Consider the following 12,933-nt stretch of genomic DNA (forward strand, 5'->3'; position numbering starts at 1 on the left):
CCACCCTCTTTCCAAAACCAAGCTGTTCTGTAACTTTGATATTCAAACAGACAAGCAGAAAAAACCCAACACAAAGCAAGCAAACAAACAAACCCTTACAACAGAAAAGAAAAAAACCCTTACCTTGCACTGAAGTGAGACCCTTTTTAGTAAGTATAATATAAAGGAAAGCTAAAGTTTTTGGGTTTTTTTTCAGGAAAAAGCATCAGACTAGAACTTAATATTAAATATTTGGTTGGTAACTGCCAATTTATAAATAAAAGCAGCCTGGGGTTCCATAAGTTATTTATAGACCCACATCCATATATATTTTTGCCTGTGTTTAGAAGAAATTTCTTCACTGTTTATTCTCAGATGGAGGAATATGACAAAGTTTACTTATGTGAAAATTACAATCATGCTACAGCCTAGAAAAACAGTGACTTAAAAAAATATCCAAACAGTTCCTTAAATGCACCAAGTCACTGATGAACTGCATGTTTAACAATGAATCCTATTATTCCTAATAAGGGCTAAAACTGATCACATAAAACTCAATGCATTGCCAAGACTGCAGTCAGTAATTATTCACTGAATCAATACTTACCAGCTCAGCATTCTCATGGGACAGGTGACTTTCGTAATCTGCACCTTCAAAGTATATTGTCCATGTGCCTGGTGACCGTGGATGAGGTATTAGTCTACAAAAGCCTAAAAGAAAAAGTAATGTCAATAAAGTAATGGTATTTTCTCAAGGGATTAATTAAAATAAAATAGTATTCATCTTTTTATGTTCATTAACATGTCAAATCTTATATCTCAGATGCCATTATGGCCTTTGCTGCAATTTTATGCTACTACCTGCAAAATCCTATAATTCTATAGCTGCTGCTTCTTAGAAACACACTTATTTAAAAACACTGCAAGCTCACAGAAAACTCTGGGGCTACAAAATTTTGCTTTTACCAACCAGATTCAGAAGAGACATGAAACACCAAATAATTTTTTAGAATACAAACTACCAGAACTCTGATTAAAACAGTGCTACAGAAATTTATTTGCAGAGGGTCTAGCTAACCAGTCTTAGCATAGATTTAGCAGAGGAGAAGCTCTGTGTGCATTCAATATGGTTTCAAATGCAGCACTGCAATTTACAGGTATTTAGTTTGATTTCCTTTTTTTTATTTGAAAAATTCCCAGAATTTTGAAAAAGAAGCCACAGCAGTTCAGAAATATCCAACATTTTTTTCCTATATCAGGGACACTGAGAACACACATCACACAGAAATTATTAATCACTACATTCAAATATATGATATTCTCCTCCTCATCAAGACCATTTTTCTGCAATTCAGTTTACATTGTTTCACTCCAAAAAGCCCCTCAGCATAATTTAAGGGGTACCCAAAAAGCAAAATTTTGAACATATGCATTTTAAAAGCCTTACTTACAATGAATATACAGCCATTTGTATGGCAATGGATTATACTTACTAATTAAATAATCTACTCTACTAAGTTCCTTTAGTTTCAAAATTACCCTCTGCTACTAACTGGACTTTCAAAACAGTGAGGTTCCTACTTTTCTTTTAAATGCAAGAATATAGTTTTTCTATAAACTAAGTTGGAAGCAACAATTGCAAAGGTTCACTGTAGTACAGAATAAGTCTGCTTTTTCAATAGCCTCCTTTGCTACAGCCTCTTATTTACCTTCTTACTCTGACATTCCTGTAAAAGTTTTTTTTAAACAACTGCTTTTAAGCAGAAAATTAAGAAATTCTAATAAAATTGAGGAGCACCAAATAAAGATTATAACTTGCTCATTTACTGAAAATGCTCAGACAGACCCCCTGCTTTACTTCCACAGGTTTAAGTCAGTTTCATGCAACCACAAGATCTATCATCTACTTGTCATCTGAAATTCTGTTGGATTACAAATGCCCAAACCATAAGTTCTTATACTGATCAACAGTGAAAGAATTATTTTAACCTCATGGGGTTTTTTAATGTTACATGGAAGCAGCCGATGAGTAAAAAAAAAAAATTGATTCTAACTTTTCGATTCACATTAATTTTAAAAATAAAAAAAGTTTTGGAGCTAAGGCACAACAATATTTTGGCAGGCTCCAGAACCTTCAAACTGAAAGAAAGGGACGGGGAGAAAGGGTAAGGATTAAAAAAGCCTTAATAATTTTAATGGCTTGCAAAAACAAACACTTGAAGAGCATAGAATAAAAAGACTGAATCGTACACAAAGAAAAAGTGGCTTACACTTTACTAAAATATATTCTGCATTCTGTGTTTGCTACACAGATCATTGCAAAACAACAAAAGAACTAACCTCTTTGACAGAGTGGATCTAAAAATTCTTGCAAACCACTTGGAACATTTCTGACAACATCACAGGAATAGCCATCTTCTGGTAAGAGAAAAGGTAGCTGTAAGTCAGGATCCTCTTCCAGCTGGACCTCTCGGCCATCGCTGCGAGCAAGTTCATCAGCTGTATTTTCTGCAACGGTGACTACATTCTCTATCAATTCCTGGACAGAAGGCAGAAAGACATTATTACTACAAAGTGATCATTTTATGAAGTTAAAAAACCTTACATTAAGATAATGCTAAGACTGCAAGAAAAATCAACTTCTTTGTCTCTGCTATGTACAGTCAGTACACTGCACTGCTTTATTTTATAAAATCCCATAGATAATTGTATTAGCAAACGAGACATGAGCTCTTATTTTTACTTCAGTATTTTCCAGACCAGTGGTGCATGTTTTTAATTTATTATTATTATTATTATTAATAATAATAAAAGCCTAAGCAACTATGGAATTCTACCTATGTGTAAACAGGTAATATGGGTTATGTTCTTCAGCAAAAGACTTTTTAGTTTGGTAGCCAATACATAAAAATGTCTTCAAGCTACATGTCCTTCCTCTCATTCCCCCAACACCTTTTGAGCTGTTGTATTAGTGCTTCTGACTTAATAAACAAATGTATCCCAAGTTAATAAAATATGGACTTTGTTGATAATGCATGCAGCTATATAAATATTAGACTACCTCTGCCTTTTTTTTTGGGGGGGGGGGGGAATCAGTGAACTATCCAAGTTTACTGAAGAGTATTTTTTACAATTCTGCAATAACACAGCTGTCTTTTGAATTTTGCCACGGATAAAACTTAGAATACTCAGTCATCTTAAATATCAAGAAAAAAAGCACAGTCCCAAAACCAACATTAGACATATACATACATACAAGTTCCAGGTATCAGTATGTTAATCAAAGGACAATCTGTCCGCTGCTTGTATGGAGGGATTCAAGATCCCTCAATATTTACCTCCTACATGTCAAAAAGTGTATTGTTTCTGATGCTTTCCTTTATTTCTACAAATTAGCAAACTTTGTTCCTTTTGGTTACACAGAACCAGATTTTAGGGGCGCTTTGTTCTCTCTTCTAGCACCTTTCTGTATTTCATTACAAATGGTGTAAGATGCAGTGACACCTTTGAATACGTGCAACATGGAGCGGTACCTTCCTTTCCGACTCAGTGTAAGAGATTCTGGTTAACACCCTGCTTGAGTCAGTGAAGTACATCCACCAAAGGTAAGACAGCTATTCACAGCCAGTGGTTTTTTATCTCCTGTATGTTAAAACTGGACAATGAGTGATAGAAGAGACTTACTGTTGGGATGAGTGGTTCATCTGGAGCACAGTGATAATTCTGCAACAAGGCTTGTAGCTGCAGAGAATTCAGCTTAAAACAAGTACTGTTAATATTTGGAACATCTGCATGTGAGTATTTGTCCATGGTAAGCAATGTGGTTGCCTAGAGGGGAGAAAAAAGTCCCAGATGACAAATTAAAACCAGAATAAAACTTTAGGCCTTATGTCTAAATGCTCTTTAGGTATGGGAAAAGAGAAAGCAAGAAGACAGATCTGTAACAGAAGCAACATCAAGAGCCTCCCCAAAAAAACACTAAATAAAGATGAATTAATATTGAATCTGTAATAAATTTTTCAGCTGCTCTTCCTGTCTCTGTTTGGTATAGTTACAGCTCAGTCTTACAGCTCAGTCTTCTTTTTAATAAATGGAAATTTAACAACCATGTTCACTATTAATTTCACTTGTAACTTAAACATTAACGATATTGAAAACATGTTTTGTGTCTTTACCTCCATGCTATCTAGCATTCCAGGACTGACTCCCTCAAGTCCACATATTATTTTCTAGGAACACAGCACAGGCAAATATTGTCTTTGAATATGTGAGAAGTGTTAATCACAAATACACTCACCTGTACTATTCTGCTCAGGTGGCAATCAGCAGCCAATTCCAAACCCTGTTTTTCTGCCCAGGCTTCAATGTGGCCAAGCTGTTGGCGCATGATAGCTCCCCAGTAATGTGAACATAACCCTGAATCTGGGGCTGTAACTAATCTGTTAAAAAGCCACATGTTGATAAAATGAAATAGCTGGGAGAAGAGCTGTATGGTGAGAGCAGCATTTACTCTGCATCGCCGCAACAGGGACATGGCTCCAGTCAAGGTATGCAGCACATCATCTACAGAGATAAAACAAAAAGTCACTCACGTTCACAAACTGCAGAGTACACCTGGTTTAGGCAATAACACAAAGACACTCAAGTGAGGCTGGCGAATGCTAGGTGGAACCTGTGCGTATTTAATTACACATCTTTCAGAAATACACTTACTGGTCCATGATTTTAAAGATAGAACAACATTCAAATGCTAGGTAGAACATAACTCCTGAAATGAAAATAAATTCTTGGGGAAAATATTTATCATGCAAGTAAACAACTGGCTATACCCAATGTTTAAATCACATTCTCACTTCACTAAACTGATTTTTTCTATTAGTTTTTATAACAAGTTCACATTCTGTTCTTCTGCGCAAACTTTACATTTTACTGTTTCAAACGCATATTCTAATTATTCCATAGCTTCTTCTAAGTATCAAACTGTACTCAGAAATTTCAGCTGAAGTTATTTGCACTGTATGATGCAGGTAAACTATCAAATGCACCTTCTTTTCACACATCAGATTTTTAAAACACTTCAAAATCCCATTTTCCAATTAGTCCCCTGCAATATTACCTAACAAGCAAGAGGGACTTCTATTAGCATCACCAAGAGCAAACACCCTCATATGCTTCCCAGTGGAAGCAACACACTTATGTCCAGGTCTTCTTTAAAGCAATACTTTTAACTGGAAATCTCTTTTGAAGAGACCATTAGTTTTCTTAGAATCAAAACTCAAGATTGTGTCTGAAAAAATATCTATAATGGTTATAAGAAATCTATAATGCAGCTCAAAAATAACTGAAATAATGAACAGCATCTGCTTTTATTCCAGTATCAGTTTGCTACATTTTCTGGGTTTGTGTCCCCAGAAGTACTCTCACAGTGCACGGCCCTACAAACATAGCAATGTCTCTTCAGTCTTCCTTAAAGGTTCAATGCAGGAGAAAAAGCAAGAACAGAAAGCTTAACATCTAAAGTACCAGAAAGCATCTATTAAATTTTCGTACTTCAACAGAATGCTCTGTTTAATTGCTCTGTAGATCACTTTTCCTTCAATTATTGAGGCATTAGAAGCCTGAGCACAGTCACTGAGCAAGGATTACAAACGCAGGGTGATACAGCACACATTGAGCAGGGCGCTCTGGCGGCAAGCATCATGTTTCAAGTATCACAGCAGGGAAGCCTGGCAGGAAGCTACATGGCCAGCCAGCCTGACCTTAGCAGCTGGGAGGCTCTTCATCAGGTTCTGCCGTAACATCTCTGCAGTTATGGGAGGAAACTGCCAAGGTGAGGACTGGATAAACTGATGGCAACACATGGCTGGACAATAGGACTCGGTGCATTTGCAATGTCCAGCTGGCAATCACAGATTAGTGGCTGCCCTCATGTTTTGAGGGGAGACTGATACTGTTTAATTAATGCCTTCAATTAATGATGTGAGCAATGTGATGGAGCACGTTCTCAGCAAGTTCACAGATGATACCAAGAGGGGGCAAAATGCTGATACACTAAAGAGCAGCAGCATTTTTCAGGAGGGCCTCATTAGGCTGGAGAAATGGGCTGACAGGGATTTCATGAAGGTCAAAGGCAACTGTCAAGTCCTGCACATAGGACAGAGTAAGTCTGTGCAACAGCACAGGACAGGTGGCACCTGAACAGAAAACAACCTCAATGAAAATTAAGGCGAGATCCTAGTAAACATCAGGACGAATGTGATTGAACAGTGTGTTGTTGCTTGAAAGGTATCCAGTTGCACACTTAGCTGCTGAGTCAGCAGCAGTGCAGCTGGCAGGAGGGAGAGAGGGAAGCAATCCTTCCTATGCACTCAGCATTGCCAGCCTGCCTCTGGAGCACAGCATCCACTTTCAGAAACCCTGGCACAAGGAGGATACAGGTTTAAGGGACCAAATTCAGAAGAGATCAAGCAGTCTAACCTATTTTAGGCCTCTGAGGATTATTTTCCTCTGGATCATCCAGGAATGCTGGCATGTAGTTATTAAGCTCTGACTGCAGACAATGAACCAGGTACCTGGAAGGGAATGGGGAAAAAAGTGAATTTTAAATCCTCCATATGTTCATTACAAAGGTTCTAAAGAGAAGAGTTCTATCAAACTACAAGATTCCTGAAATTTTTGTGTTATGAATGTGATTATAGGAAACCCAATAATACTTTTTAAAAGGGGTGAGAGACCAATTTTGCCATAAATTTCCTAGAAATGTTGTACAAATACTTAGGTTGTCTGGGAACAAGCAATATGCGTTTACATGCAATACTGCCACCACACTGTTAAGAGACAGTCATATGCTACACAAAGAAATGCTGTCAGGCCAATCTTGGGTTCCATCAGCAGTGGCTTGGGGAGAAGGAAAAAATCTGCATATGAACAAAAATTAAGCCTTTATTTTGATTAATGTTGTGCTTAGCCAATACTGTTATCTTTATTCAATAACACTTTCCTCTGAGGGTTTCCCCTTCCCATTTGGTTATTTAATACAATTTTTCCTTCAATCAGTACTGTAATTGCCTGAGCTGACATGTATAGCTTGATTTTTTTACTCCAAACCAAAACCTGTCCTTCCTTTTTTAAGAAAAATCTATGCAAAAAAACCACTGTGAAAAATGCTACTTAGGAGAATTATGAAAGTAGATTATATTTAGAAGCCTTTAATGAGCACAAGATTCATTACTTTAAAGACTCAGGAATATTTAAGCCCATGTATTTACATACTAACAGGAAAACTAAACTTAAACTTACCTCACAATTTCACATTAAATTAAGAGAAAGCAATCAACACAAACTAAATTTCCCTAAAATTATCATTGGCAGCCTCAACTATCACAAGATCATCTAAGAGATAAAACTTGTGCACAACTCAGTGATCCATATTCACAAGACAGGGCATCTGTCTAAAGAAGTAAGTCTAGGCCATTCTTCTAAGTTTTCCTCTGAGGTATTTAAAAATACTCAAAGGATATTATTGCAATATCTAAAATTTGGCAGAAATGTGAAGTTGTTCTACAAATCAGAGAAACAAAGAAAATGGTAATTGAAACAGAAGTTTGATAGCCTTACTTGAATGCCATTTGAACCAAGTGTGCCAAAACATCTTGTGCATCCACAGTAATTCGGCTAAGATCTCTGTCTTGCTTTATGAAATTGAGTAGTTCAGATGCATTTGCCATCCAAAAGGCAAGGGCCCCAGCAATATTCTTCTGTTTCTGTAAGTGGAAAGAAGCAAGAAATAATACAGGGAAATAATTTTCTGATAAAGCATGGCAGCTTAAAAAGGCTCCAAAAGATAGACCAGTACCTCTTCCCATTTCACCAAACATCTCTCAGATACCAGATATTTGCAAAATGTTTGTACGTAATACTGCAATTGCTGTAACTACTATGTTTAATTTTAACATGTTCACTGAACACATGAAATGCTAATAAATTGCCAATAGCCACATCAATGAAAGCCACAGTGTAAGCATCAAATTACACAGTGTTAAGAGCTTAGCAGATGCAGTATCTGGTAATCTGTGCACTTTTAAGCGCATATTCACTACTGCCCACTGCCACACTGATACTGCGCTCACTGGCTTTGATACCACGTGATTCAGTATCAAGTACTGATCTATCTCACCATCTCCCGACCACAAATGCCAGGCCAGGCAACCTCAGATGAAATCCAAAGAATAGGAACCACAAACAACAAAAAAAGAAAATAAAGGGAAGAAAAAGAACTTTGGTCATTTCATATCCACATTGAAGTGCGTTAAGCAGAAATTATGGAATGCCGTAAAAGTTGCAAAGTCAAAAAAGGATTTTAGTACTGCATGTTCCAGTTGCTGAATGAGTGTTATGAACTGTTCAAGTCCAGCTGTTTGAGTATTGTATTTTGATATGGAAGCAGCATGAGAAACTGAGCTAAGCCAACATAGCTAGGATCAGTTCCCAGCAAATATATCCTACCTGATCAACCTGGTCTACCTCCTGGAGAAAAACGGACGAAGGAAATCAAACAGAATAGAAGAAAGAAACTTGTGAACAATCATGAAAGCTTTAGAAATCAAACACTAAATATGAAGGTACAACACATGTTCACAGTTATACACAGATGCATTAATCAGTAGCCACAATGCAAGCCACTGAGCTTCTTCTAAAAAATTAATGATTTTACTAGGACCAGTAGCACAACAGCTACGAACTGAAGTGCCTACATGTCACAATTAATTCACGGAATTAATGTCTTAAACTAGTTGCCATTCCAGACTGGTTATTCCATGCTCAGTGTGCCAGAGAAACCTTGCAGAAATTTTTGCAGGCAATGGGGTAACCAGCCATCCAAACAACAGATTCTGGGAGCCATTTGCCCACACTGCTGCAATAGACACAATATACAAACACATACAAAGAGAGAACAGAAAATCCCCATCCAAAATGGAAAAAAACAAAACAACCCAACAACAACATTGAAAAGCAAACAAAATACACAGAACACCTAGGACAGATTTAATACATAACTTTTCAATTAAAGAACAAAAAGATTGTTTGAAACAACAGAAGAGTCAAATGAAATACCATACTAAGTTTCTTAAATGTTGGTAAATATAAAGCTACACTGAGTTAAAAGAAAAAAAAGAACCCACCAGATGTTTGTCTGATTATTTAGAACTGAGCTCTTAAATTATTTTTTCTTTCTGTTCAGATCACTCTCCCCCACCTGCAACACAGTGAGCTTACATGCAAATATTTGAGGTGTTACTATTTTAATTTTAGTTAGAGCTCAAAACACCAAATTGCTGCTTTTTTGTTTCCTCGCCCTTTTCAACCAAAGCACTCTTAACTGACTGAAGATGTGTTGGCACAGAACAAAAGGAAATGCTCTTTCTACAAACAAATGTTAAAATTTAAAAAGGATGAAAAATGCCACAGAATGATTTGGGGGAAAAAAAAAAAGGATACAAAAAAAGGGCTTTTTAATATGAACTAAATTTCTAATCCTGCTTTTTTTATTGAAAGCACTAAGGCTTCCCATAGATCTCTCCTATTTTATACTGATCTCATACAAAGTCATCTATAATATTTGGATATAAAAACTACATATGAAGTCACAAATTTAATTTGTTAGCAAATACTTCTTGAGTAACTTCACAAGGAGACTTAACAGCTTTCTGATCTAGGCAGGCAAAATTAAGATCTCAGTCATTAATTTACTCCCACAATATAGCACAGGATTTTGTGCACCTTCTCACTCCTGTTTTGGGTGCCTCTCTCCACTCGCCACTCATTTGTTTTCTGTGTCTCTCACCATCAGATCCCCTTCAGCGCAGGAACACTTTACACTTGAGCTATTGTGATACAATTTATTACATGGTGATCTGACTGTGACAGCCATAAATACAACCACTTATGTTACACCTTAGATGAAGTAATTTGACTTAGCTAATCTTGTACTGTTTCTACTCCACTAAGATAGGTCCAAGCTAAAGACATTTTACTGGTACCTAGAATCAATGTATTTCTTTGCCTTCAGACTACTGACCTTGAAATTCACTAAAGTTTTTCTCTTTTGTCCTGGGTGTATTTTCCCCCATTTCCTTTGGCTCCTTTCACCATGACATTTGAATGAAACTCCTCCCAATTTCTATGCAACCTCTGACTTCTTTCAGTTAATTTCTTGTAACTAGGCAACATCTTTCACAAACCACAAATACTGCTTCCTTGCTGACGTGTTCCATAATATTTAGGTTGGAGTTAGAATGCAGCTGAAGTTACAAGGCCATAGAAATGGCTTTCCACAAAGGACAGTCCAGACAAACAGCTGGGTTTAACAGTTTTGTAATAGTATTAGCAGGATTATAGAAAATACATTTGCTTACAAACACAAGATTGCATGTGACTTGGGAAGCCCTTCTCAGTGAAAAAAAGGAATGTTTTTCACAGGATAATCTACTTTTGAGCTTTGATTTGTTTTCAAATAAAACTGATCTTTGAGTCCATCCCTCTAGTATCTTCCAGCAATCACCTTGTCAGCCATTCAACGAGGAACAAAAAACTTTATCTCTGCTTTCCCAGTGTACCTGCCTCTGCCACTACAGGTCTTTTTAAGTTCATTATAACTAGTATACATTAGTTCTATAGACTGAGTGACTTTCTTTGATTCAGACCTCTAATTTCAATTTCTAATTTATATTTGAGGCCTACTTCTCTCTGTTTACTTTCCATTCTAGCCACTGAACTGCTGATGTGTAGGCTCTTGCTAGTTCATGTTCTCCCCTGTAGTCACAGTCTCCTCTCTTACAGATTTAATTTTTTTTTTTTTAAATAAAAGTGCTTGATATTAATTTTTGATACCATTTCCATATCCACTGACTGTGACATCAGGATTCAAAGCAACATACTAGTTCTTCACATCAGAAGCAAACTGCTGTTCTGTCTCTGATCAACTTTGGAATGTACACAAATCTTACTTTCTTATTGCAAAGTGTCCTCAACAACAGCATTTCCTCCCAATCTTTCTTGTGAAAGGTAGCAGCTTGTTGTATAAGATTACACAATGTTAGTCTAGAGCTAACATTCCCTTGCTGTAAACTTCACTAAATCTTTCCAAAACCTGAACAATTTTGGTTTGCTGTGAGTTTCATGCCACTCCTGTTGATTACTTTCCTACTCTCCCTTACTCAAGCTGTTGTGTAACACTTGCAATGTAAATTTTCTAAGCAGAACTGACACATTTATGTTTATGCCTGTATATTATGTTATGCCTGTACAGCACTTAGTGCAGCAAGGCTCTTGCTGCTACTCTGGCAGCACTATTTGCAACGAACACACCTGTTTTAATAAACATAGAAACAGATTTCAATTTTTCTTCTGAGAAAAACCTGCAGACAAAGAAGTTTAATTAATTAATTACTGAGGATACATGAACTAGTACTCCTTTTTGAGAAAATGACCAGTCTATTTTATCAATGCAAGGTACTGTCCAATATCACAGACAGCCCAGTGGATTTTATCCTGAATTTTTACACAAAACAGGATTTCCCCTGTGATTCTGTAGAAGTCTTGCACATGTAGTACAAGAGTGTTAGACTACATATAAAACATTGGAACATTTGAGAACTTATATTTCTCTTTACAAAGCAGTTGTGTCAGCTTGGTTCAAGATGCCCAAGTTTTACATCCAGCTTTATGTTCAAGACATCCAACCATTTTTGTGGTTACAAAAGTTGTAAAAGTGACAAGGTCGGAATTTTAAAGTTGCGATTCTTTTTATACGTTCATTTCAAGTATCAGTCAGTGCAAACAAATGCTACCTATACAGTATTCTTTAATAAGCCAATCCAACTTGTTTTACAAGGGTTCACAGCCAGAAATGTTTCCAAAGACCTTACCTTCTAGAAAGGAGTCACCTCTTGTCAGGGAACATAATCTTCAGAGCAACAGCCACTCCCTAACTTCCCACATTGCTCAGGAGAGAGTTTCTTACCACAGACATTATTCACTGACATAAAAGCAGTGACTGCCCCTCATAAGGGCAGTCAATGCAGGTACTACTGTTTAATCAACTACTTTTAAGGGTCAGACTAAGAAAAAGGCTAAGAAGCTTGCTCAATTATCCACAAACTGTAGGTAATTCCCTTGACATATTTTGGCAGACTAACTCACCTGTATCACTCCTTCCATCATGTTCACCATCTTGTTGACTATTGCAATGACTTTGTGAGTACGCTCAGCAGGAGTGATGTCAGGTCTGTATTGGCTGGACAATACATACCGACATGTCATATACAAAACATATGTTGGTGACAGCTTAAAATGAACTGTCGAGCTATTTGTGTAATTTATAATGGCAGATAAGAAGGCATCTTCAGCTGCAGACAAAGAAGAAAAGAAACACTATGTCATAAATCCAAAGACAGAAAGAAAATGAAAGAAAACTATTTCCTAACTTGAGGCTTAAAGGATTTTCTTAGGGAAAAGAAGAGGAAGGGAGAGAAACTTACAGGCATTTGAACTCCAAATTATCTATTATGTACTACAATTAGTTAGACACACTAACAAAACACTTCCATATAAAGCCAGAAAATCTGATCATTGGGAAACATTTCTGCACTATTTCCTATCTACTGAAAATTTGCATCTTCAAGGGAACAGGAAAATGAAAGATTTCTCTTGCACATTTTACTCCAACAAAGCTCTTGTACTAATAAAAATCAGTCTTTGCTTGCTCACTAATCTATTTCGTTTCAGATATTTGAAGTATGGGCAATCTCTAGTAGGTTATTTTGCTACCAGATCTGAGGCCTTAAAAGCCTGGAGACCAAGATAATAATAAATTAAACTCTAAATGACAATGTAAATCTAATCAGACTTTATAGAAAATGGATTTTGACCAAGATGCAATCTATTACACAAGGC

The 12,933-nt window shown here is 36.7% G+C and overlaps 1 protein-coding gene across 22 annotated transcripts in view; it reads right to left on the reverse strand.

Moving 5' to 3' along the window:
- The window catches only part of AFDN (afadin, adherens junction formation factor), a 116,942-nt gene that overhangs the window by 42,905 nt on the left and 61,104 nt on the right, over positions 1-12,933 (reverse strand). For 14 of the 22 annotated variants that reach the window (XM_064708635.1, XM_064708625.1, XM_064708634.1 and 11 more), the window contains 8 exons: positions 12,181-12,386; positions 8,485-8,505; positions 7,597-7,742; positions 6,457-6,551; positions 4,277-4,542; positions 3,664-3,807; positions 2,320-2,518; positions 587-690 (listed from right to left, as the gene is read on the reverse strand). In XM_064708635.1, the coding sequence (XP_064564705.1) occupies positions 587-690; positions 2,320-2,518; positions 3,664-3,807; positions 4,277-4,542; positions 6,457-6,551; positions 7,597-7,742; positions 8,485-8,505; positions 12,181-12,386 (1,181 nt within the window). The remainder of the gene's footprint in view (positions 1-586; positions 691-2,319; positions 2,519-3,663; positions 3,808-4,276; positions 4,543-6,456; positions 6,552-7,596; positions 7,743-8,484; positions 8,506-12,180; positions 12,387-12,933) is intronic. The other 8 variants (XM_064708632.1, XM_064708631.1, XM_064708638.1 and 5 more) reach the window with 1 other exon arrangement.

This window comes from Zonotrichia leucophrys, chromosome 3, assembly GCF_028769735.1.
Source record: "Zonotrichia leucophrys gambelii isolate GWCS_2022_RI chromosome 3, RI_Zleu_2.0, whole genome shotgun sequence".
NCBI lineage: Eukaryota > Metazoa > Chordata > Aves > Passeriformes > Passerellidae > Zonotrichia > Zonotrichia leucophrys.